At 45.4% G+C, this 27,406-nt stretch overlaps 1 protein-coding gene across 1 annotated transcript; it reads left to right on the top strand.

The window, feature by feature from the left end:
* Positions 1 to 58: 58 nt before the first annotated feature.
* Positions 59 to 25,697, top strand: ERO1A (endoplasmic reticulum oxidoreductase 1 alpha). Its single transcript, XM_040411528.1, has 16 exons — positions 59 to 242; positions 1,820 to 1,939; positions 2,051 to 2,134; positions 3,049 to 3,087; positions 7,128 to 7,210; positions 7,888 to 7,964; positions 8,129 to 8,249; positions 14,785 to 14,831; positions 15,093 to 15,104; positions 16,449 to 16,475; positions 17,135 to 17,227; positions 17,730 to 17,976; positions 21,398 to 21,467; positions 22,524 to 22,610; positions 24,094 to 24,227; positions 25,488 to 25,697. Exons 1-16 carry the CDS (start codon positions 117 to 119, stop codon positions 25,543 to 25,545), a joined length of 1,425 nt encoding a protein of 474 aa, XP_040267462.1. The 5' UTR covers positions 59 to 116; the 3' UTR covers positions 25,546 to 25,697.
* Positions 25,698 to 27,406: the final 1,709 nt, after the last annotated feature.

Genomic DNA, 27,406 nt, shown 5'->3' with positions numbered 1-27,406 from the left:
ATGTGTTTATAGACACGTACCGCTCGCTGCACACGTTTACGTCACGCGTGACGTCACGAACAGCCGGCCTCCCCTGCCCAGGGCCTCTTCCGGGTTCTGGTGGAGCCTTCAGAGTGATGCTGCTGCAGGGAGTCAAGGTGGACATGAGATCCGTCATCCTCCTCGTCGTGCTGGGCTGCCTGCTGCCATGGGAGGCCCAGCCACACAGACCGGGCTCTGCTGCCCACAGCTGCTTCTGCCAGGTGAGTGGTGCCATGGGGGGGGCTCTATTCCTTTATCCTGTATGAAAGTATTATGTTATGTATTATAATGTCATGTTTTCTATATACACTATAAACTGCTTATTAATTGCTTTATTTGCCCTGACGCGACACCAGAATCCAACGCGGGCTCCTCGTTATCGGGCACGGCGACTTGAGTCACGTGACACGGCTTTCGCACTCTTCACGTTGCCCCAAATTCATCTGTCTCCCACCCTAGAAGTCCGTAGAACTTTCCACACGCTTAGGTCGTGTGAAATGGCGCTAAAGTTGCAGGAAGACGCGTTATTTTTGTCTTTGTACATATGGAAATAGAGCATCGTCATAGCTAGGTGACCCCCGGGAAGCATTGGGGGCGACGGCGGCGGCTAGAATAATAAAAACTCTGAGCCTTAAAGGGCAACTCCAGCTACAATAAAATAAAAAATAAATAAAATCAGCCAGTGTAGATTTATAATTCTAGACGTCTTTTGGATTTTTCTCTGACGTCAAGTTTCTACAAATTATTTTCCGCCGTTGGGTGACGACGGGTAGAATTGTGAAATTCCGAGTCTTAAAGGGCAACTCCACCAAAAAAACTATTATCTACACACCCTGGGTTATTCTCTAATTTTCCAAATTCTGTTTAGCCCCCCCCCCCTTATTTTTTTTTTTATAACTTTGTTCTCTAGGAGTTTGACAACTCGAAATAGCAAGCATTATGTATATGCAGGGGTTGTCACAATCGTAGATTGGATACATCATTGATACTTTGTTGCTCCTGTATTGCCAGGCAGAAGTTTAGGACAAACCGGTGACAACCCCTCTGGTAGCTGGTGGGTCCGGTTGTCGATTTGGAAATAACTTGATGAAATGGGGCATATGCGCTGATGCATGTTATCTGTGATTTTTTTTTAAGGTTGCATTCCAACCACAATATATGGCATATTCATAGGATACCGAGACGGATCACAGGAGGTGTAAATGGGGTGTTTACAGCAGCGCCCGCGTCCTCTTACTGCCCACGCAGCTAGAATCGGGAGCATTGGATCCTGTAGAGGGCGGTATTATAGTGCGCGGTATAGCTGTTATTCATGGCGGGATTACATGGGCCCTCACACAATGCATTGCCTCCACAGGCCATGGGTTGCCCAGCATAAGTACTGTGTTTGGAAGATTCTTCCAAAATAACAGCGCCACCCCCTATGAACAGGTTGTGTGCTGTATTGCAGCACCGTCCCATTCACTTCAATAGAGTCGAGCTGCGAGACCAAAACACGACCTAGGAACAGGGGTGGCGCTGTTTCTAGGAGAAAGCAGAATTTTATTTTATTTGTTTACATTCTGAATATTTAAATCGAGGAGATCTGACTTTATGTTTAGAATGAGGGTCCGAGGCCTATACAGAGGCTTAAATAGCCATTCCCAGAGGAGTGATCTGCATATATGGGGAACATCCCTGGCAGTGAAGTCTGCTAATCCCAGTATTATAGGGATTTGCTATTGAAGCGCTTCCTATGAGGTGAAGTCCTAAAAATGGGGTTACATCTGGTTACAACTATTTTATTTTTTCTCCCTAGGTTGCCGGCTACCTGGACGATTGCACGTGCGATGTGGAGACCATAGACCAGTTCAATAACCAGAAGCTGTTTCCCAAATTGCAAAAACTACTGGAAACCGACTATTTCAGATACTACAAGGTAAATCCGCGCGATGCCGGCAGCACGCAAGGGTATTGGGTGGGACGTGGCACCGGCTGGCGTGGGGCACCCCACCCGCGAGTGATTAAATGGCAAATGTTGTCTTTGTAGGCGAATCTGAAGAAGCCGTGTCCGTTCTGGAAGGATAACAGCCATTGTGGGATCAGAGACTGCGCGGTGCAACCTTGTCCTACGGTAAGATGCCCCCCCCCCCCCCTGCAATCTGACCGTGGGACTACCAGTCCCAGCCGGTCCAAACCCTGCAACACTTGGAAAGCCGCAGGTTTTTACATCTGATTTAATACCCTGATTCACTGCTGGGTAGTAAACCTGTCGCCTGCCAGCTGCTACCCAGCGACATCCTCCCATGGGGAATTGTAGTTTAGCAACAGCTGGAGAGGGACGGCCGCCCTGCAGGTGATCATGTCGTCTAATGTGCGCACAACGTGACTGTGAGGATGGGGACCGTGCACTTGATTGCATAATAGAATTATGCAATCAAGTGAGACAGGATGCCGGCGTCTGAGCAACGTCTGTCTATACCTGCGGAGATCCAAATTAGGATCTACAAGACGCCACTTGCAGTTAGGTGCCCCGTCATTTGGGATTTCTCAGTAGTGCAGCCTCAGGCTTTGGGCCTGTACAATACAAGAACTAGAAATTGATATTGCTTTAAAGCGCAGAATCATGTTTTACAAATGATACCTGGATACACTGTAGGTGCAGGATTCGGGGGTGCAGCACTGTTTAAAGTCGGGGGGGGGGGGGGGGTGCAGGTTGAGAAGTTTTCTGTGTAAGGTGGGTGGGGGGGGGGGGGGGCAGGAATAATATCTTCCCCAGTTACTCCAGGGGGATATACAGGAGCTTTTTCTTTGTCGTCACCCCTCTTGCCCTGTGCAGCCCCCAGTGGTGAAGGGGGAACGTTACAGGAGCTTTTCTTCGTCATCACCTCCCCCTTTACCAATCAGGTTAAAAAAATTTTTTATACTAATGAGGGGAGTAGAGGAGTAGTTACTCCTCTAACCAGATCCGACCATAATCTGTGTGTATAGTGATAACTGGTCAATAGCGCATCCACCATGTATTAATCTACTGTGTTTTCTATCTAGGATGCGGTTCCACTCGGCATAAAATCTCCAGGATTTAAGGTTGGATTTCCTTTTGTTTTTCTCTTTTCGTTGCCATCACATTCCTTTAATTTGACATCTGATAATCCAGAAAAAAAAAATGGGTATTCCGGTTCAATCAGGTTATCCCTTATCCACAGGATAAGGGGATTAAAAGAGGTTCCCCGACGATTTCACCTAATTAGTGGTTGTAACTAACGGCTCATTTAGATGCGATTGGTGACGACGCCTTTACATGCAGCGAGTATCTTGTACACATTCATTGCTATTCCATCGTACACTCGCTGATCGTTCCCTGTGCCGCGGGTCACATGATGCACATTTACATTCCCACAATTCATCTCTGCAATGGCTACGCTCCTACAGGCTCATTTGCATATAATAAAACATAATTATTCTCAGCAATGCGGGCACATATGAACATGGGACCAACACAGATGCCTTCAGCTGCCGAGTGCACATGTAACGGGTCAGCCGGTGTCATAGGGACAAATCTGCCGACAGATGCCCTTTAAGGTTTGCAGGGGACATGCCCACCGTGTGCTTTCTGTGGTTTGTGAAGATCCGTATCTTCCACTAATGTCGTCTTTCATAATCATGTGGGGATAGGTTCCAAGAAGAACCGTTATCTCTTTGCGAAACTTCCTTCCTCCTGATTATATGTAGCTGCCCGTCCTGTGGTCTGGCACCGAGCGAGCTTTAGAAAACGATACCCCAGGAGAGGGAGGCCTCATGTCGAAAATCTGCAAGAAGGAAGGGAGCGGAGCTGTTGCCCAGAGTAGCCAATCAGAATGCTGCTTTTATTATCAAGCCTGCGCTGGCGGAGTGAAAGCTGGCTTCTGATTGGCTGCTGCAGACCACACCTCCAGTCTGTGGCCGCACTGTAGTGTTGTGGTCCGGGCCTCCTCAATACCTTCCCTTTTAATCCCCCCCCCCCTGACCCCCAGAAATGCAAATTTTGGGTCTCCTATGCTTACGTTACAGCCCTTTTTTGAGGAACGCCCCATGAAGAACTGTAGGCAGTATGAGTCTAGTAAAACCAGGTGACTGTGAGGTTCCGACTGCTGCAGCTTTGCCCCGCCAGTCTTGTCCGATTGCTGCAGTTAACCACGCTTTGACCGCACCATGTGAATGAGCCCTTACACCAAAAGTAGGAAAAATTATAATTTTACTAAGCAGCAGAACTCTGCTGACAACCCCTCTAGAGCTGTAATGACGGCCCTGTGGGTTGTCGCTCAGTTTTAGCAGAGACCGCTGAAACTGAAAAATGGAGAGGGCGACTCAGAATTTCCTTATATTTGGAGGTGATTCCCTGCCTGGCGCGGAAATCGCTGTGCGGGGCTTTGCAACACCGTCCTAATCATATAAAGAGGAAGAAGCCGCAGGGTCATCAGGGAAGTGCTGGGTAACCTGATCTGATCGAGGCGATCAGTCGTGAATGAAGCAAGCTTTGTGCGGCAGCTGGCAGTGCACACCGCCGAGTCTGCTTGGCGACTGCTATATGGTGACGATACACGTGTATGTATGTACCTGCCAGGGGTTAAAGGGCAATCCCTTATAAACCAGCAAACATAAGTCTTCATTACTGTCGAGTTATTACAACTTTTTTATTTTATTTGCTGGAAAAGCTGGGTGAAGTCAACATGGCTGCCGCTATGGCTTTTAACATGGAGTGTTAAAAGTAGGGATACTCTTCCTCGCCGGTCTCCAGGTCCCATATCGACACACAGGAATTGTCTGCCCAGCCAATCGCTGGCCCCAGCTGTGACCCCCCCCCTTCCCGGAAAACTCCTTTAAGGTATATTAGACATTTAGGATTTTGGGAAAAATTACTGACCGCCCCTTTAAAGCAAGTTAGACGTTCAGGACACTGTGAAAGCTGAGTGACTGCCCCTTTAAGGCATTTTAGATGTTCGGGAACCTGGGAAAGTTGAGTGACAGCCCTTTCGGAGCTCTCAATAAATATGGGGGGAGGGGGGGGGGGTACAAAATACGATTGCCCCGGGCTCTATGTATTCACGTGTTTTAATTTGCAGTTTACATTACTAATTACAGCTGAACCACAAAGGGGAAATGAAAATGCGGTAATTGCTGTTTAGGGCTGGCTGGTTGCCTCCATTAATATTTACACTGATTAATTGCCATGGCGATATCGCTAAATCTATTACACGGCAACGGCAGTGAGTGGTAGAAGCGCGTACTTCTTTCCCTGTGCAGTACATTGATGCATGAGGGTCAATCCACTGCAAGCTCAATGATTGTTTCATGTCAGCCAGCAGAATAGTGAGTGCAGCTCTGGAGTAGAATACAGGATGTAACTCAGGATCAGTACAGGATAAGTAATGTATGTACACAGTGACTGCACCAGCAGAATAGTGAGGGCAGCTCTGGAGTATAATACAGGATGTAACTCAGGATCAGTACAGGATAAGTAATGTATGTACACAGTGACTGCACCAGCAGAATAGTGAGTGCAGCTCTGGAGTATAATACAGGATGTGTAGTGACTTCATCAGCAGAATATAATTATAGTTTCTATCTCTTATCTCTGTCATCTTTGATGCTTCCTTGGTACATGATACTGATGCATATGTAGGCCAGGCGGTTTGTCACGTGTTTCTCTGCTTTCATAATGACTATTTAATTGACGTTATTCACATTTTATCATTGTGTTAGTGTCATGCTTTTTTTAATCAGGTTTGTGGTGTCATCGCTGTACCCACTTTAATTTTATTTTTCTTCTTACAGCAAGATCCTCCCTATTACACTTGGTTGAGCCTGCTGATTTAAAATATCTGTCTTGTGAAAATCGTTTCCTTAATTTATTTTTATGCAAATGAAGACATCAGGGCCAGCCCTAAAAAGCTCAAGTGCACCCAGGTCTAGGTCCCCCCTCTTGGTGCACTGAAGCCTTCATGTGCATAAATATAAATCTTCTTCTTTTCTCAAGAACACTGCAACCGATTTTCACGAGATGGGTATCCTTTTTATCAGCAGGATCTATATTACCAGACCGTATGCCTGGTGTAATAGAGTTGATGCTGCTGAACGGTGCTTTTTAAAAAGACAGGCCCTTCCTTATATCACCAGTGACTATTATTAGTCACAGGAACTTTTGGCTGCTGGGTAAGTGACCAGTTTCCCCCCCATTAACACGTTCAATCTGGTTGATCCAGTGGGGTCCCACAATGGGATCAGTTTCCAGGAAAAAACCCATGAGACTCGGTGCAGCAGCGCTGGGGTGTATTCACATTATGCAGTCATGTCCTATTTTTGCATGCAATCTGATGCACCTAGGATCAAACTCCGGCCTCTGTGCCATAGACATATGGTTTATGCCTCTGTGCCGAGAGGGCCGCCGAGGGTACGGTTGTATATTTGGAGAGGGTTTATCACGTTTGAAGGTCATGGAAAGTGAAGGCTTCCTCGTGTTTCAGGTGTTCTGGAAAGATTATGGAGCAGGTGCCAAGGAGATATAATGGGTATTTTGGAACATCATAAAGGGAAGTATAATCCGTGTTTGAAGGTTAAAGGCCGGCTGAATGTGAACCATTGCAGTCATCCCTGGTGCTAATTATACGTCGTTCACCTCCTATGGGGGGGAAGTGAGAATCTGGAGCTGTAGGAATGTTTGTGTAATATTTACCTGCACTGATACATTGTAACAAACTAACAGAACAGGGGAGGCTTATGCTGCTAAGGATTGTCTAGACTAGATACATTGTAGCAAACTACCAGCATTTAACATTTAGGACTCCTGCAGATGAACGTGTGCGCCCCGTGGCCATGCTGCGCATCTGTGATGCGGAATGGACACTGAACGATGCCCGTGTATTGCGGATCCGCAAATGCGGTCCGCAATAAGGCAACGGGACACCTACGGTCGTGTGCAGGAGGCCTTATGCTGCAGATTTATGTGGCTCACAGAGGATTGTCTAGACCAGATACATTGTAGCCAACCTTCAGCAGGATCTGGACATGGAGTGTTGAAACTTGCAGTATGATTCAATATATGCAATAATGTATAATATTCTGACCCGTCTTGTGATTACATTTTACAGTATACAGAAACTGCTAACATGGGTAATGGAGAACTGGAGTGTGAGAAGGAGAAGAGACTGGGGGCCGTGGATGAATCCTTGAGGTGAGGGCCTATGTGGGGGGGTATGGGCCAGAGAGCTGAAGCTTGGGCACCCAGGATAACGTGTATCAGGATCCCCCCTCTCTTTGCACTCGTATGCTATTGATATTACTGTCTAATATGGCAGAGGGGCATTTGGAGACCTCCGCACCCACAGCTACAGCCCTGTTCCCATTTTGTAATGTCTTCTATGAGGCAATTCCTTTCTCAAGAACAAAGCCACCTCAAACGTGAAGTCTAAAATTAATGTTAAAGGAGTTTTCTGAATACAAAGTGTGTATATATGCACACCTGGACCAAAATGTGTATGTGAATATATATATATATATATATATATATATATATATATATATATATATATATATATATATATATATATATATATTAATATTATATTATATTATATTTCTCTCTGCACTAAGTGACTTGGGCTGTGCACTTAACTGCTCATTTGCATATGGATTAAAAGCCATTTTTCTCCAGAATGATGCAATAGAGACATGGTTCCGGGTTTAACCGTGAATTTCCTGGTGACACACTCCCTTTTAAAAACCTTCTGGTGACCCAATCTTCTATACTAGAAAACCCCCAAGTCCCATCTTCACAGCGGCTGATGTTCATGTCATCTGCGTGTCCCTCGTACGAAGCATGAAGTGATCGCTTCTGTTTTGCTCTTGCAGTGAAGCGGCCCAGGAGGCGTTCTTTCAATGGAATCAACACGACGACTCCGCAGATGATAACTTCTGTGAGCACGATGGTATGTACGGTGTGTTTTCTCATGTCAGACGGTAAAGCGTTAGGAGGAAGCAGATTCATGTAGTTCTGTTTCCCTTTAAAGTATTTGCTCTTAAAAAAAATTTTAAAAAAAATTGCAAACTCTGTTTCTGGAAACGACTGTCCACGTCTTCCGTCTATTTTCAGATGAGGAGTCGCCTGATGCAGAATATGTTGACTTGCTGATTAATCCTGAACGTTACACCGGTTACAAGGGAGCCGACGCCTGGAAGATCTGGAACAGTATCTACGAGGAAAACTGTTTCAAGTATGTAATTAAGAAAAACAAGAAGTAAACCTGACGTACTCCGCAGCCTCTGTCTTGTTGAGGGGTTGGTCGGTGATTCCTCTCGATGCTGTTTCCTTGCAGACAAAATTGCCCCATATAACTCTGCACAGCTCCATTCAGGTCTATGTAACTTGAGGAAATGGAGCGCTGTCTGTTAGACTCGGAGACGTGCACGGAGCAGGGGACTTCACTTGTGATTTCTAGGGGTCTCAACAGTCAGACCCCCAAGCAATCAGACACTTATCCCCCCCCCCCCCCCCCGTGGACAGGGGATAAGTGTAATTTGTGGGAACACTTCAATCGGGTGTTTTTGGGGCCATACTGTAGGTGTTTAAAGAGGACCTGGAACCTGGCATGTCTGTTTTGCTTGCATTTTCCATGCAATAACAATTTTGTAGTATCCATTCTTATGCCATTCCTCCATTATTACTACTAGAAGTTATAAATCAATTACTAGCCGTTTGCAATGAAGGTCCATGTGACGGTTACCAGTTGGGGGGGGGGGGGGGGTCCCCGTGTTTTCTGAGACTATCCAATCAGTGCTGCTGTTGTCAGACTGTGCAAAGACGTATTCCCAACTGGTAACACCCATCTGGACCTTCATTGCAGACTGCTGGCCATTTATTCATAACTTTTAATTCATAATTTCTTGCACATAAGTTGGTCGTCTGGGTCGGCCGACCCAAGTCTATTGTGTGTGACCACTATTTGTTTTCTTATGTCGATCGATATTTAATTTAGAGAGCTCCCCATTGGGCTCTTCTTATACATTATATCTTCTGTACATTATGCCGTCTGAGCTTATTATTTCATGTTGGTGCTGTCACAATCTGCCTTCCCCTTTGTCCTCGTACACAAGTATGTATTACAGTACAGTCCACGCGAGTATGCCGAGCAGTTCTGTATCTGGGTCTGTTTAGTGTGTGCCTTGTTCTTTTATTTGCTTTTTTTGTTGGCAAGTCTCTTATTTGCCTCTGTAGATAAACATAAAACTGCACGTGTTGCTCAGGACACCGTCCATCCAGATCAGAGATGGCGGGTAATGAACAGCCGCAGTTGGCAGGAGATGCTTAAGTACCGTAACTCCAGGTCTTTCCTATTCATAGACTTGGAAATGTTCCGGCGACTCATTCTGTGGGCTGCAGAAAAAGCACAAAGTCTAAAGTCCCCCGAAAAATCTTTTTAAATGAGCGTAGGTTATTTCATCATGAAGTGCTGCAGCCACATTTTGTCACCCTCTGACTTGCACAATGCAGAGCAGAAAACTTTGCATTTAAACATTTTCATTACTCTACAGGAAAAGTTGAGTCATTTTTGTAAATTCTTTACTTGTCTTGCACAGATGTTTGACCTGTGACTTTTTTCCTTCCCCTCTTTCCTTCCCCAGCAAATGTAGAAATTCTTCTGGCTGTCGGCTATTCCTTCTGCCCCTCCATACACATGCACACATTGCCCAGCTGAGCATGCATGTGTTCTCAGAGGGGAGTAAAGCTTGCCGTACACATTAGATCGCTGTTAGCCGAATGCTTGTTCGGCCATCTTCCCCTGTGCACATACACGTTCATCCGAGCATGCATATTCCCTAAGCAGGAAGAGGGCTGCTGAAAGACCCCTCCAGCAGCAAACCTTTCTCTGCTTGTCATACAGATCCATCCTTGTGATGGTCACGACAGCAAGACCCTCGGCAGTTGAGAACAGTGGGGCTTTTTATTTTGGAGGGGAAAAAGTGGCGACTGGGCCAACACGCCATACATTTTGTCACTTACTCCATTAAAGGGGTTGTCCCAGTGATTTATACTGATATACGACATTTAAGGCTACTTTCACACTCGCGTTTTGGGCAGATCCGTCATGGATCTGCAAAAAAACGGATTTGTTACAATAATACAACCACATGCATCTGTCATGAACGGATCCGTTTGTATTATCTGTAACATGGCAAAGAACTCCATTGAAAAAGTAAACGGGAGACTGATCCGTTTTCTATTGTCAGAGAAAGCGGATCCGTCCCCATTGACTTACTTTGTGTCCCATTTGGCTCAGTTTCGTCAAGAGGACAGTAAAACGCTGCAAGCGGCCTCCAGAGCTGAATGGGACTGATCTGATGCATTCTGAGTGGATCCTTTTCCATTCAGAATGCATTGGGACAAAACTGATCCATTTTGGACCGCTTGTGAGAGCCCTGAACGGATCTCGCAAACGGAAAGCGAAAACACCAGTGTGAAAGTAGCCTAAGATGGGTCATGAGTATCTGATAGGTCCTAAGCTTACCAGTGGGGATCCAGCACCCTCATCAGCTGTTCGGTGCTGGCCGGTTAGCGCAGCAGCCTTCTTGCAGCTTACCCTAGGCTAGCGACGTCACCGTACATCAGACATGAAGCCGAGGTGCAGCTAATTCCCAGTCAAGTGAATGGGGCTGAGCTGCTATACTTGGCACAACTGCTGTCCGGTAAACGGCACCGTGCACCGCTGCCTCATCAAACAGGTGGTTGGCGCCGTCCCAGGAGTCAGATACTGATGATCTATCCTTTAGGTCCTCAGTATATAGCACTCAGAAAACCCCTTTAAATCTACCAGTTTTTTCTTTTTTTTTTTCTTCTAGGACGTGCATGACCTGGGTTAGGAGGCAATAAGCTTGTATCTTAAATGTTGATATTGTCTCATAAACACTGGTGGTATACCGTGATCCCTCAAGATACAATGGCCTCAGGATACAATATTTTCACCATACAATGGTCTTTTCTGACCCACTGTAAGTTGAAACTAGACTCAACATATAATGCCTCAGACCCAGATCCAATCAATCAAAGCCGCTTCTGGTAAAATAGCTGTATTAGATGCTAATTAGCATTTGTCCCTGACTGTTATATGTAAGGACCTTATTTTTCTTAACATTTCCCTTTCCCTTATCTTGGATGACCTTTTGAAGCTTTGGAACAGATTAGGCTCCGGATCCGTCCTGACACACAATGTAAGTCAATGGGGACGGATCCGTTTTCACTGACACAATAGAAAATGGATCCGTCCCCCATTGACTTTCAATGGTGTTCAAGACTGATCCGTTTTGGCAATGTTAGAGATGATGCAAACGGATCCGTTCTGATCGGATGCATGCAGTTGTATTATCGGTGCGGATCCGTCTGTGCAGATCCATGATGGATCCGCACCAAAAGCAAGTGGGAAAGTAGCCTTACTCAACTTACAATGGTTTCAACTTACAATGGTCGTCCTGGAACCAATCAATATTGTATCTTGAGGGACCACTGTTTATCTGTAAGACACATCACTGATGTCTAATATAATACCGTAGCAGCGGCACTAGGAAAGTGCAGCGCCTCGTGGTTGACCCATTATAATCCATATTCTAGTGATATGCCACCAATATCTAGATCTCTATCTCGCGTTGCGCTTGGGATCACCTTTGCTGGGGTCAAAGGACACTTGTCTGTTGCCTCCGCTTCAGATCAAAAGCCGAACGGATACGGAAGACATACGGATGCATTCCGTTTTTTTTGCAGACCTATTGACTTTAATGGAGCCACGGAACGTGATTTGCAGCCAAATATAGGACATGTTCTATCTTTGCACGGAACGGAGATACGGAAACGGAATGCATACGGAGTACATTCAGTTTTTTTTGCTGACCCATTGAAATTAATGGTTCCGTATACGGAACGCGCAAAACGGGGGGGAAAAAAATAAAACAGTAGTGTGACAGAGGCCTTAAGCTGAGTTGTAGCCAGGTTTATTCATAAGGTTGAAAATAAAAATAACAAAACCGCAAAAGAAAACCTATGGGCGTTTTCATAGGCCTCTTGTGGTAGGACTTTACATTTTCCAAGAAAAAAAAATTAATGTGCAAAAAAAAAAAAACTGCTTGAAACACGTGTCCAGTGTAAAGGAGCCTCTAGTCTGGTTGTTGGATGCAGTAGATTACTGGGTTATAATAAAACTAAAGCAAAAAAATTTAAACTGCAGAACTTTCCATCCTCTTCTTTCCGGCGGCTTCCTGAGACGGTCGGGGCACGGTTACATAATGTCGGCTGATTGCTGCCAACCCATCAGCTTCGATAAGGCTCCAGCAGCCAATAGGACTTTCATAATATTTTTATTATGAAGATTGAAATTCTGTGTGAATAGACCCCACCACGCCTGAAACCTGCGGCGCTCAAAGTAGGATTGACTATTCGGAACTTGACCATGTGGCAGCTGTTAGTTGTGTGCGCGCCGTCACGGGACGTCTGACCCTGGAAGGTCGAGTTCTGCAGCATCTGGCAGAAACTCTGCTCCCAGTAGACGGTAAAAACAGAAGCAGAGACACAAGGGCATAGAAAGCACTCGGGACAGCGGGGGGCCGCTTCAGTATTTATTGCATTCAGAATTTCTAGGCTGCCAAGTGCTGGATAACTAAAATGTTACTTTACCCAGAGGTGCACTTAGAATATATACGTCCCAAAGAATACCGCGACTAGCTTTTTTAGAAAACCAGTTACCCGTCAGGTCACAAGGTTGCATGCAGAGCGTCATAGGAAAGCATTAAATTTGCAGGGTGGTTGCAGTAATTCAGTATTTTATTTATTTTTATTTTTGTTTTTTAAATGGCTGTTTGCAATCTAGCATAATATAGAGCCATGAAATCTGTGCACGGGGTTTTACCATGGGGTGACACCGGACACCAGCATTAGTGTTTGCCTATTAGGGCAAAACGGCAAGTCTCCTTGTGAGCATCACAAAAAAAAATAATATCCCGAGTCCTCGGCTGAAAATGACCATCCCTGACCAAACCAACTAAAACCACAACTGATAAAAAAAAAATGCAGTATGCTGAATATATTGCTGCATTTGCCTCTGATAAGCTAGACGGTAATCCTGTGGCTTATACGTGATCTGATAAAGGTAATCCTGCAGATAACGGCCGCTCCGGCTTTTGTGGTGGATTTCTCAACGTTTCGACTCTTCACGTAGATTGCTGTTAGGTTGCGTCACTTTACCATCTGCCGGATTGTGGAAGGTGGAGGAAGGACGCTCGCCTTATTACAGTCATCTTCCCCAGCCATGTCTCTGTATTGATGCAGAGCGACTCCTGCCCATATTTACAGCCGGGGTAAGTGGCCTTTTACACAGGGCGCTGATGAGGCATAAACATTTGTCCGAATCATCACCCTGTCTAAACATGCTGCCGTTCACACAATAAACGAGCAAACGCACTTTAGGCGGCACCAAAACTCCTCCTCCTTTACCGCTTGCACATTGCTCCGTGTAAACATAGGACGTGCTGCTGACAGATGAAAGCTGTCCGGGGATGAACGATCGTATTACCAATCATTCATCCTCTGTACTAAAGAGAATTGCCGCATGTATACGGCAGTTAATGAGACAGACATGCTGTATTGGCGATCCGTGATTAGTTAACGGTCTGATATTAATCTCGCCCTCTCCCCGCTTTACTGTGGTAAAACTGATTAATACACAGCAGGTCATCTATAGCCGTGTTGGTCTCGCCCCCTACATTCAGCGAGACTCCTGGGGGGGGGGGGGGGGGGTCAAGCTTGCCCATATATTGGGGGTCATGAGATGGAATCATGACTTTGAACGAGGCATATCCATCTGCATACAGAATACAAAGACCATGCACGGATAGTGCCGCCACATGGGGCATATCTATAAACGCTGTCCTAGATGAGACAGAAATGTCTAAAATGCATCATTTTGGTGCACGGCATGTATACCATGCAATTTGAGACAGAATTCTGTCATTTTGCAAATCTCCACCTTTAAACAGGCTCTACAGGATTCCACGTCTCCCCCGACCCCCCCCCCCCCCCCCCCCCCCCCCCCTCCCCCAATGCTCCCTGCGAAGAAGTCTAAAACTACCTGCTCCGTTCTGGCTCCCGGCCTGTCTTCACAGGACTTCGATCCCTGTCTGTCAACTTCTGCATAGACTGGTTCATGTCCACCACCGCAGCCAATGCCTGGCCTCAGCAGCGACAGGTCTCCAAGCAGAAAGCCTCTGTTGGGTCGCTTGTTACTTGGGGACCGGTTACCGCTGAGGCCAGGCATTGGCTACAGCAGCGAATGTGAACCCATCCTACCAGAAACTGTTAGACTGGGACCAGAAGTCAAGTGAAGACTGCCCAGGAGCTGGTCCAAAAACAAAAAAAATTATGGACAGCCCCTTTAAGGGAATGTTCACATGGCAGGTTTTCTCACAGAATCTGCTTTCATTGTTTCTAATGGGAATCCAAGAAGGGACATGCGTTTGGAAACCGTGGCAGGAGTCCGACATAGAATGGGGCTCATCATGCAGTCGGATCTGCACCATTCAACCTACGAGCCCGTGTCAGAAATCTGAGGGTCGCCCTCTGATCTCTGCTGCGGATGGCACATGTATTTCTGCCATGTAAACAGACTTTTGGAAATATGTCTAGGGGGTTATGGGATGTTTCAAAACAATGAGTTGTCGCCAAATACAAGATTATTCAGCCGGTCTGATATTTTTATTTCTTTTTTCTAGGCCCAAAGCAGTGAAACGGCCCTTGAATCCTCTGGCGTCTGGACGTGGTAAATATGGAACCAGCCCTTTACTAGGCCTCAGGCCTAAACACTGCTCTGAGAATCCATGTCAAGGTTGCCCATAGCAACCAATCGCATTCAAGCTTTTATTTTTCCACAGCAGCTTTGGAAATACAAGCAGGGATCTGATTGGTCGCCATGGGCAATGCTGATGCGGCTTCTCAGAGCAGTGTGTAGGCCTGAGGCCTCTTAGGTGATAACTACTATTATACGGTCCTCGTTTGATTTACTTTTATCTTTTGCTTTTAGGTGAAAATGACGGTAAGGAGGATATAATATGTCAGTCCTCATGCTATGTGCCACCAGACGGGTCCTGTTTGAACCGGCCCATGTCCATGTGACTTCCAATACTGCGGAAACTCTCCTAGTCCAGCGTGTGTTTCCTGCTTGATGAGGAGCAAAAAACCGGGTCAAAATAACTGAGACCTCCTCCAATGAAACTCCAAGGGATAGTGGGAGTAGTAGTCATGCTGGGCTTTCTTCCTGTAGGATACCTTGGAAGTATTTTTGTCACATCACCGCCTGCTGGCCAGATGTGGTATTGCGCTCCTTTTTTTAAAAGGCCCCTTTCACACGAACGATACGGATTATCTCCGGGTGCGTTCAGTGAAACTCGCACCATTTTGCAAGCAAGTTCAGTCAGTTTTGTCTGCGATTGCGTTCAGTTTTTTCCCGTCCGGGTGCAATGCATTTTGATTGTGTTTTTTCATATGCGTGAAAAAAAAAAATTAAGGTTTACAAACGACATCTCTTAGCAACCATCAGTGGAAAAACGCATTGCATCCGGATGCAATGCGTTTTTCACTGAAGCCCCATTCACTTCTATGGGGCCAGGGCTGCGTGAAAAACGCAGAATACAGAACCTGATATGATTCTCACGCAACGCAGAAATGATGTGTGAACAAAAAAAAGAAACCGCTCATGTGCACAGACCCATTCAAATGAATGAGTCAGGATTCAGTGCGTTCACGTCATGCATCACACCCGCGGGGAAAACTTGTGTGAAAGGGGCTTAACAATAGCTGCTACATGTTGATGATCACGTATAGGTAAGAGTCTGTTCATCCTGCGCCTGAAGCGTCCGCCTGAGGCTTCCATCAGAAGGATTTACCGCTGGAAACCTTGGTCACATTAGATGCTACTGAGTGGCATCCATTATAGATAGTCAACCATGTTAAAAAAAAATATATGCTGCAATATCTTTTTATTTTTAATATCAAATTTTTACTATTACTTAATTTTTATTTTTAATATGTCATTTTTATTTTTATATTTTTTTAACTACATAGACCTGTATGGAATAGCGTAGTCTATTCCATACAGTGGGAAGAAAAAAAACATGAACTGAAACCTGCCAATGGCGGTCAAAAGATAACTCTTCTGGTAAATGTCCGTTTAATGTAGGCACCAACAGTGCAGAGTGATGGGACAACGTGCCAGAAGCGGCAGATTGCATCCTGTGACCAGGGACCACTTGTTTTCTATCACTTTGCTATGTTAGGGCTCTGTAGCGCCAGTGTGATGTACTGCTTAGAATAAGCGCCTTTTATAACTAGTATAACCCTCTACACGTCCATATAACCATTTTCTTCTGGTATTTTGCAGAGGTCCTGTTCTACAGCTGGTTGGAAGGTAAGTCCTCGGCATTTTTTGCAGCAGTTTATTAAGCTGATTTTAAAAGGTGGTTTCTCACAATTTAACACTTGTAATTCTAAAGGGTTGTTCCCATCTCAGACATTGATGGCATATCGTTAGGATATGCCACCAATGTCAGATAAGTTTGGGACCCGCACCTATCTCTAGAATGGGCTGCCGAAGTGAATGCGGTTGCACCGCGCAAGCGTGGCGACCCTCCCTTCACTTCTATGGGAGCGGTGAACATAGTCTATTTCCGGAACTCCCATAGAGGTGAATGGAGAGGCTGCTACGCATGCGCTGTGCACTTTCCTTCACTTTGGAGGTGTGGAACCTGCATATATCTGACACTGGTGGCATATCCTAGCAACATGCCACCAATTTGTGGACTAGCTGTCCTCTCTCCTGACATGCCTGTGTTGTACTTGCTTGAATTCCTCATGTAATAATAACTCTGGCGCATCTAATCTTATGACGCTGTGCCGTTCATCTATTATTCATACTAGAAGGTTAGGAATGAATTGCCAGCAGTCTGCCATAAAGTTCCAGATGGGTGTTACCCGTGGGAGGGGTGTCCCTGCACAATCTGTTGTTATATTATTTAATCAGTGCTGCCTGTGTTTTCATACAGAATTATTACTTTGGTCTCCTTTCAGGCCTGTGTGTGGAGAAGAGGGCTTTCTACAGACTCATTTCAGGACTTCATGCCAGCATCAATATTCATCTCAGTGCAAGATATCTGCTGCAAGGTAAAGACGAGGAAGCTTTAGGCCACGAACTATACGGATTGTGTCAGTAGGAGTTCAGTGAAACTTGCACAATTTCGCAAGCAAGTTAATTCAGTTTTGTCTGCAATTGCGTTCAGTGATTGAGTTTTAGACGCCGGTCTTAGTCTATGTCCACTGTCGATTGATGTGCCTAAGTTATGTAGAGGCGCCGGACTCTACATCGCTGGCCGTGCGACTTGCTTAAATTTAAGTCCGCTCCCTTGCTGGTGTAGATTTGTCATTTTCTACGCCAAAAACCGGCGTAGAAAGCGATAAGTGAGACGGGCCAGCCATGTGATGGAAAGAGCAGCTCCATGAGGCAGGTGGTGGATTACAGACTACCGTAGACTCCATTAAACAGTGCTGCTCAGCTGGAGTCGCTGATCATAGCGGTGTACGGATGGTGTCACGGATTACGTTGGCGCAAAGGTTCAAGTTAGCGCAGCAGTAACCACTCTGCATCTAATATGTTCTTCTTCCATAGACACGTGGATGAATAAAATCTGGGGCCACAATATCACAGAATTCCAGACCCGCTTTGATGCCGTTCACACCCAGAACGAAGGCCCGAGGCGACTGAAGAACTTGTACTTTATTTATCTCATTGAGCTTCGAGCCATTTCCAAGGTGCTGCCCTTCTTCGAGCGCCAGTCTTATCTGCTGTACACAGGAAACAAAACTCTAGACCTGCAAACCAAGGAACTCCTGCTCGATATTCTCCGGGAAGCCAAGTAAGGCCCATGAACTTTTCTAAGTTTTCTGAGATCTGTGTGCCCTGCGGGTGCATTTTACACTCCTCTGTCCTTAGAACCCAACAAAATACCTGTAAGTCGCTGCCACACACAGCCTCAAAAATTGCCTGACTTGGTCATTTTTAAAAAAAAAAAATTTGGGGCTATTTGAGAGTATATTTTTTATTTTTTTGCACATTTTACCACCTACCAAGTTTTTTTTTAAAGTTTTTTTAATGGCGTTTTTGTATTTATTTTGTAATAGGAAAATGTGTGCCCGTGTGTAATGTTAATTCCTCTATAGAGCAGTTTAGGGAAAATTAATCTGGGACCCCACCCCTGCTTTCTTTATTATTACATCTCCCCTTCTATGGGCCGCCCTATTAATTCCCCATGTACCTTTAGCGCAGTTGCGCTTTCCCCGGGGGGCACCTCGCTCCTCCTGCTCATCAGCTGACCGACGATAGAGCTGTGCCTCTCGCCGGATGAGCGGAGGCACACCTGCACGGCGGGGTGTTTGCCCTTTAAATCTCAGCATATTGGCAGCCGCTTCCCGCCTATCACAGTGCTGTGGCTTACATCAGAGCCACACCAGCACGCCGACTCTTTAGTTTTTGGTGCTATATGCATTATTGGCTCCTGAGGAAGTGCACTATTGAGTGCGCAGAAACGCGTCGAGCCCCTATGATGCACACTCTGGCCAGTCTGTGCTGATGTTTGGCTGTATATGAGCCATATCAGCTGTCCATCTGAGTGAGGCACCATTGCAATTGTCCTCAGTGGGTGGCAGAGTGCATGGCCATCTTCTGGGTGACGGGTGTACATCCAGCGGCTGCACTGTTGCGCTCATTGAGCACTGCGCTGGGTACTCTGCCTCTGTCCAGAGGTTCGACCCTATTGAACATTTGGGACATAGAGGTATAGCATACTTTAAATACCACGCGTCGCCCAATGTGATTTATATATTATCTGGGTCCTAACCTCTGGTATTGAGGTCCTTTTCCTTACAGACTTTAAGTATTTCTTTGGCCTTTAAAAAAGTTACACGTGTTGCAAAACTTTCGTTAGCTCCTGGTGGGAGGTTCACTGACTAGATACATGCATCAAGAATAAGATCGTCCCACGGGTTTGCGTAATCCTATTATGCCAGCGGCTCGTCTCGGGTCCACAGAATTTATTAAAAAGTGGGAAAAAGAATCCATTGAGTCCTCAACGAGATTAATGAAACTCCTTTTAAAAGGAGGGAAAAAAAACGTGTTGTCAGCTGTTGAAAGTGACCTGAAGGAGGCTATTGAACTAACAAAAAAGTTCAGTACCCATTCTGATTTCAGCAAAAAGGAATCTCTCCTTCAGACATCAATAGAGAAGCGCACCGCACAATTGAAAGAAAAGAAGCACATCCTGTTCAATAGGGATAGTAAGGACTTTAAAGGGGGCAGGATTTTTGACTATAGTGTTAAACACTGACGCACTCGAACTAGACACTGGAAGCATCTCCGTCAGAGTGTGAGACTGAATCATCAAGGAAAGGACCGAGTTCCCAGGCATACAGGAGACCATACGGTGGTAGGGGTAGAGGTCGGGGTCGAAGTGGAAGGGGGGGGGGTTTTAGACAGTAACCTGCCCCCCCCCCCCCCCCCCCCCCCCCCCCCCAGTAACCCAATACATGCTCAGGAACAAGAACTAAGTTCTGTTCATAAACAAGCATTGTCACCCCGTTGTCCCGCCTTCATCAAAAAAGACCTTCAAGTAATCTGTCACCCCGTAGCCTGACGGATATCGAGATGCAGGTTTTATTTAAGGGTCTCTATTTCGCCCCCATCCGAAGATTTCATGTTTTCGGGTGGGTGGAAGACCTGCACCTTTTCGCACGTAAACTCAAATGACGAAAATTCTTTACCCGTGATCGCCGTCAATGCGAAGAACTGGGGATCGATGAAAACTATCTCCCTCATGTGCAGCTCCTGGCGGACCTCTATACGGAGGCCAACGAGAACCAGGTGAGGGTCCTTTCACAAATTTACGTCTCCCGTCTTAAAAAATAAAATAAAAATTACCCCCCCCCCCCCATCCTCAGTGACAGTACCCCCAACCGATACCTTTGTATTGATAGTCGCCAACAAACTCCACTCCTTGGAGACACAGGCATGTGAGTTGGACAATCTTAGGGAGGCTCTCGGAGGGCTCCAGCAGGATAGTGAGGTTATCCTCAAACCCCTGGATACGGGTGGGAACATTGTCATTTTAGGGCACGATCAATATCAAAATGTGTGCCAGAAAATTCCAAGTGACAAACAGACGTACAGACAACTACCGTTTGACCCCACACCAAGTTTTAGGAAGGAACTGTCATCCATCCTACTAAGAGCCCCGGAGACCAAACTTATTAATAAAACAGAATATGCCGATCTCCTCCCAGGGCATCCTGTCGTGGCCGTTTTTTATGGCCTACCCAAAGTCCACAAAGGTTGTGACCCTTTAAAAAGCAGGCCAATTGGGTCCGGTATGGGCAGTCTTACCGCCAACATCAGCATGTATGTGGACATTATTCTTAGGCCGTTTGTGAGGGACACGATGTGTTGGGCCGCCATAACTGTATCCACTGTGAAAAAGGCGCACCATTGACTAGCCTGGATGTGGAGGCCCTTTACAGTGCTATTCCTCATGATCTTGGCTGTAGAGCGGTGCTCCCTTTCCTGCAACAGAGGGGGGAGCATTGTGGACGGCGTAACCCATTTGTGATGGAGTTACTGGATTTTATTTTGACGCACAACGTGTTTTCTATTTGGCGGCCAGATCTTCCACCAGCTCATATGTGATTAATATATTATCTCCTGGTATTGAGGTCCAACCACATAACTCTGCTCACCCATTTGGGCATTTACGATACTGTGGCATAATACACACAATATACCACAAATTGCTCAATGTGATTCACATAACGCCTGGTGGTGTACCGCCGGAATTTGTGTCTTAATACATCACTGGGTTCATCTGACCGACATGTGTTCAATTGGTTTTGAGCGCCTAACCAGTGCCACACCTACGCAGTCACGGTGAACCATATGAACTGGTTATCTGACCCAAAGTCGGCCCATCATTTTCTATGGTTTTAGGTTCTTAATATAGATAATTTATTAATCATTTTATTTTTTATTTTTTTTGAGTTTAACGTCTTAAATTTGCTGTACTTAGGAATTGCATGGACGTTTACCTTTTTACCTTTTCACCACTTTATTATTTTTTTCTCGCTTTTTTTAAAATACATTGGTACAAAAAAGGGTGAACAGAGCCTTAGATGACAGGTTATTGGATTGATTTTTATTTTGTTTTTTTAATTTATTTTTTAAAGCTCCAACCTATTCCATAGCGATGTATATGTTCTGAAATATGTTAATGCTGCTTATTCATTTTATTGTAGAGACTTCCCTCTGCACTTCGATGAAAACTCCCTTTTTGCTGGGGATAAAAAACAAGCCGACAGATTGAAGGTAAACCACATGGAAAAGCTTTTCCTCCACAATATAGGAAATGGGTGGAAGTTGTGCTCCTGTGTCTTTTTTCTTATGGAGTCGCTCTACATTCTGCAGATACAAAACTATGTGTTAAAGGGGTTATCTCATCTGAGACAATGGTGGCATATCGCTAGGATATGCCCCGATTGTCTGATAGGTCGGGTCCCACTTATCTCAAAAAACGGAGCCGACCAAAGTAGTGGAGGACTCCGGTCCGGCCACCGCCAAGCGCTCCCCCCTTATAGGAGTCCACCGCGCATGACCGGCCACCGCTCCCATAGAAATGAATGGAGGTCACTTTCGGGGCTCTGTTTAGGAGATAGGTGCAGGTCTGCTGGGACCCACACCTATCAGACAATAAGGGCATATCCTAGCGATATGCCCCCATTGTCTCAGATGAGAGAACCCCTTTAATCTGGCCTGTTATTCACAGCCACTAACCCACTCACTCTCTCCTACTCCTTTGTCTTCACTGGGTTTCAGTCTTTACTGTAGTCCTCGCGTTCTATTCATGACCCTGGATGACATGAGACTATTAGTAGTTCAGTAGTCGGTGGATGATGGACTACACCCCAGACTGGTCTGTTTACATGTGACAGCAGAGTAACGCCCCTATTAAGCCAATTATCAAGGGCGAGCTTTCATAGGAACACTCGTTCCAGATAATCGACTGCGAGGCAATCGGCTGATGAACAAGCAATCGCTCCCTTATCCACTGATGGGCAAGGCTGTAAGATGCCCGATGGTCAGCATCACCTCTCCCTGTGTAATCGTGGATGTGCTGCAGATTATATGAAGAAGGAGCAATATGTCCTCCCGCATTCAGTCTGCAGGAGCCCGTGTAATCAGGGCAGTGCTAATGAGGGCTGATGGAAGTTTTATCATCCATTGGCGATCACACAAAACAAAACCCACTCTGCCCAATCCCGCCACAAGCCGTGTGAGGGGCCTATGGCTCCAAAACGTGGGGAGACCAGCGCCTTGCTTTGTACTTGTTGCCCGCTTGTAATGCTGTCTTCTCCCTTCTTACAGGAGGAATTCCGGCAGCACTTCCGTAACATCTCTAGGATAATGGACTGCGTCGGCTGCATTAAGTGTCGGCTTTGGGGGAAGCTGCAGGTGGGTGATGCGACTATGATTGGCGAGGTGAAGGGAAAATTAGAGATGATTCATGATGTCTGAAGCCGGTGGTTATCTGGATCTTAAAATATCTGCTAGGATGTTACCTGGCGGGATCAGGAGACTACTGCAGCTCGCCATCCCGGGGATCCTGCAGGATACCTCCTCTCCTATAGATGGGTGACCATACAGTCTCCTCCACCTGCAGCGTCCAGTGCTTTCTTCCATAGGAAAGCAGCGTGCTGTATGTCAGCAGGAAGTGGTTACCATATTTAAATAAACCAATCGGATTTATCTTTTGGTGGCAATGAAGCATGGCGGTAAAGGGGGTGGAATTCAATAATTCAATATATAAATATATAAATAAATATATATATAATCTCTCACCTAAAGAATTATTAGGAACACCTGTTCTATTTCTCATTAATGCAATTATCTAGTCAACCAATCACATGGCAGTTGCTTCGATGCATTTAGGGGGGTCGTCCTGGTCAAAACAATCTCCTGAACTCCAAACTGAATGTCAGAATGGGAAAGAAAGGTGATTTAAGCAATTTTGAGCGTGGCATGGTTGTTGGTGCCAGACGGGCCGGTCTGAGTATTTCACAATCTGCTCAGTTACTGGGATTTTCACGCACAACCATTTCTAGGGTTTACAAAGAATGGTGTGAAAAGGGAAAAACATCCAGTATGCGGCCGTCCTGTGGGCAAAAATGCCTTGTGGATGCTAGAGGTCAGAGGAGAATGGGCCGACTGATTCAAGCTGATAGAAGAGCAACGTTGGCTGAAATAACCACTCGTTACAACCGAGGTCTGCAGCAAAGCATTTGTGAAGCCACAACACGCACAACCTTGAGGCGGATGGGCTACAACAGCAGAAGACCCCACCGGGTACCACTCATCTCCACTACAAATAGGAAAAAGAGTCTACAATTTGCACAAGCTCACCAAAATTGGACTGTTGAAGACTGGAAAAATGTTGCCTGGTCTGATGAGTCTCGATTTCTGTTGAGACATTCAAATGGTAGAGTCCGAATTTGGCGTAAACAGAATGAGAACATTTATCCATCCTCTGATGGCTACTTCCAGCAGGATAATGCACCATGTCACAAAGCTCCAATCATTTCACATTGGTTTCTTGAACATGACAATGAGTTCACTGTACTAAAATGGCCCCACAGTCACCAGATCTCAACCCAATAGAGCATCTTTGGGATGTGGTGGAACGGGAGCTTCGTGCCCTGGATGTGCATCCCTCAAATCTCCATCAACTGCAAGATGCTATCCTATCAATATGGGCCAACATTTCTAAAGAATGCTATCAGCACCTTGTGGAATCAATGCCACGTAGAATTAAGGCAGTTCTGAAGGCAAAAGGGGGTCCAACACCGTATTAGTATGGGGGCACTAATAATTCTTTAGGTGAGTGTATATTATATATTAATTTTTTTTTTTTTAATGATTTTCATTCTCCACCCTACAGACTCAGGGGTTGGGCACAGCGCTGAAAATCCTTTTCTCAGAAAAACAAATCCAGAGAATGCCAGAGATCGGCCCTTCGTACGGATTCCACTTAAATCGTCAGGAAATTGTGGCTCTTCTCAATGCTTTCGGAAGGTCGGTGTGCTCTTTTCTTATGGGGGAGGGGTTTATTTATATATTTATTAATGTCAACTTTTCAATATACTTGCTATGAATGTGCAACAATTTTCAGGATCTCCGCTTGCCGTCAGTAAAGGGAAATATTCGCGTTGAAGTTCTTGTGACACAGATGGGGCATTACTATTGTGAGGGGGCACAATGTGGATATTATTAGGGGGCACATATATGCATATAACTACTGTGAAGGTTGTACAATGAGGGCAATACTACTGTGAGGGGACACAATTTTTTAAGCGTTTGGGTCCTTTCTCTGCCCATACCAGCCTCCCCTCCCAAACACCTTAGGCACACCACTGCATCTCGGGTTTCTTCCTACGGAGTTTATCTTGACTACTTCTTGTGAGCAGACCGGAGGAGCTAACACATTTTGGCTTTGTGTCCGCCTCCTTGTGGCAGCGGCTATACCCACGATCCAGCTCAGTGACAGATGTTACAATTGACCAGCCCTAGTCCTATGTAGGGTTTGGCGATTTTTTTATTTTTTTATTATTATTTTTTCCCTTTTAGAACTAACGTTTAACCCTGGGATCTTTTGATACCTTGTCCCATTCACCCTAATTGAGATGCTATTAGGGTGAATGGGATTTTGACACGCTCCCTGCTGAGCTTTGCCTCATGCACAACTTAACAGGGAGCTTATCATGACAGTCTGGGAGGCTTCAGAAGCATTCAGGCTGCCATGGTAACCGATCGGAGCCACGTGATTTTACTGCGGGGGCTCCGATTAGAAGGCAGAGGGAGCTGCATCCTTCTGCTTAACTCCACAGATGCCATGATCTGTGTTGAACGCAACTTCTGAGGGGTTAAATGGCAGGGTTCGCCACGATTGCAGTTCCCCCGTCATTGAGGCAGAGTGCCTGCTGTATTATAATACAGCCAGCAACACAAAGTTGTCCTTCTGTGAATAGAGATAGGGGAGCTCCTACCCCTCCATGCCGCCCCCCCCGCGCTTCTTCGTGCCGAAGATTTATTCCTCCTGAAACTTCCCGCCAGTGAATGCCTGGGCGCCGTTTTTTAGAAAAATTATTATGGCGATTGTGCAAAAAAAAATCAGTCGCCAGAATCAAAACGGGCGAATTAATCAAATTCATTTGATTAATCACCCAGCCCTAGTCCTATGCAAAGAAGACATTGTGATGCTTCCAGACACAGTGCCAAATGACAAACTTGTCTCTGCTACATCTGTGTTCTAATGTACATTTAATTTTTTTGTAGAATTTCTACAAGTATAAAAGAATTGGAAAACTTCAAAAGACTTCTGCAGAACGTGTGACGAGAAGGGAAGAGGATCTGGGAGGACAGACGTTTGCACTATCGAGGCCCTGACATGTTTGACAATAACTCTTGGTCAAAGTCTGAGAATCTTACATTCTCACTGTGAAAACTGGTCCTTGAAGGACCTTCCTGTGTATATTGTAAAAAAAACACGCTTCAGGTTTTCTATTTAGTGTGACTTTTAGCTGCACTTCCACTGAATCTCCTGATGAAGTGCTGATTGCCTTTTTCACGTTAGGATAGGTTTTTCTATCCTAAAAAGTTGCGCCCAATATACCTCATCCCTTTCTGTCCACTATCCAGTCTTTAAAGGAGTTGTCCGCGTTATGTAAAAACTAGGGCAACCCCTATAAATGGCCTAAAATAACAAATGATCGGATACTCTCCTGTTTCTTCGAGCACTGTGCTCCGATCCTCCTGCTGCTGATGTCATCCCCTTGGCTGCAGCAGTGACATTCCGTGCACAAGTCCCCACTGCAGACAATTGCTGGATCCAGCCGTGCGTGGGCTGAGGCCAGTGATTGGCTGCAGCGGTGACTTGTGCACTGAATGTCGCTGCTGCAGCCAAGAGGATGACATTAGCAGCGGTGAGGACCACAGCACAGAGAGATGCAGAGGAGGAAACAGACTAGTAGCCATTCTTTTTATTTTAGGCAGTTTGGGTTGCCTCAGTCTTTTTATATAATCCGGACTAATCCTTTCAGTCTTGTCTGCACCCTATATATCCTGTAGTTTCCAACCCTGATATTATCGATCGTACATTAACCAACATTGGTTATAAATGCTACTGCTTAGGTATAAAAATAACCCCAGAACGCTGGCCTATAGCAAACGACCTGGTTCGTGCAGCCTACTGGTATGACTCAGAGCAGCCCTATTGAATGTTTTTTTTTTTTTGCTTTGTTACAAAGACATAACTTGATTTATTTTATTTTCTGTATATTTGTTCTCCCTGTGGAGGTTTTGGGGAGAGATTGAAGGTGTTGTACATACTACTGGTACTCAGGGACCACTAAACGTTCACATTCTTATTATACTCCAGTTTCTGTGCAGTTAAAACAAAACAAAAAAAATAAAATTGCATGATTTTTGCAATGTTTTACTTGGAATTAGATTGGTGTGTGCTAATGCCTCCATCTAGTGGTAAACCTGTGATACTGCATTCCTGCTGCTCTCATGTGCAGTGCCATGGATTCACCACCAGATGGCAGGGGCACTTCAGAACAAAGTTCACAAATGCTTAATTACCTATTAGTGTCTGCATGTAACTTTCTTTTCCTTTTTTTATTTTTAACCCTTTTTTTTTTTTTTTCTCGTCCATTCCAATGTCCTCCTTCAGAGCTGTGTCTTAAGATCTCTGAACGTAGTATTTGTAGTTCGTGCCATTTAATTGCTGTTGGACTTGAATTTTTTGCAGCTAATACAGAATGCCTCTTAAGAATGAGAACAGGGAAGCTTTGTCTAACATAGGAAGCAGATCACATGCAGTCATTTTGTACCTTCTCACTATAGATGTAGCAGAGCTGAGTTTGCCCTGATTTGCATAGGGCTGCAGCTAAACTGTTGCATTCTCTAAATGGAGACCTTCAGGGCCATGAACTTAAAAAGCAGACCCCAGAGACCTTTTCAACCCTGCTACATTTGTAGATTTCAGATCTGATTCTATAGGAAGCTTATGTCCCGCTTTCAAGCAACTGTCATTCCCATAGCTTCAGGCTGAGATCACATTTGTTTCCCTTCTACTTATTAAGCAGTTGACCCAATATCACTCATAACGTAACCAATAGACTATATATGGATCTAATTAAATCATAAATCACAACTCCAAAAGCATGACTTTATACAAAATCGCTAGTGTT

Source organism: Bufo bufo, chromosome 11 (genome assembly GCF_905171765.1).
Source record: "Bufo bufo chromosome 11, aBufBuf1.1, whole genome shotgun sequence".
Classification (NCBI taxonomy): Eukaryota; Metazoa; Chordata; class Amphibia; order Anura; family Bufonidae; genus Bufo; species Bufo bufo.
Note: the sequence above shows the minus strand (reverse complement) of the source record. Positions and strands in the feature narration are given on the sequence as shown.

Coding starts and splice junctions, on each gene's coding strand:
- ERO1A (XM_040411528.1), top strand. CDS start 117: ATGCTGCTGCAGGGAGTCAAGGTGGACATGAGATCCGTCATCCTCCTC. Junction 21,468..22,523: donor AACAAGCCGACAGATTGAAG/GTAAACCACATG, acceptor CCCTTCTTACAG/GAGGAATTCCGGCAGCACTT. Junction 24,228..25,487: donor CTTCTCAATGCTTTCGGAAG/GTCGGTGTGCTC, acceptor ATTTTTTTGTAG/AATTTCTACAAGTATAAAAG.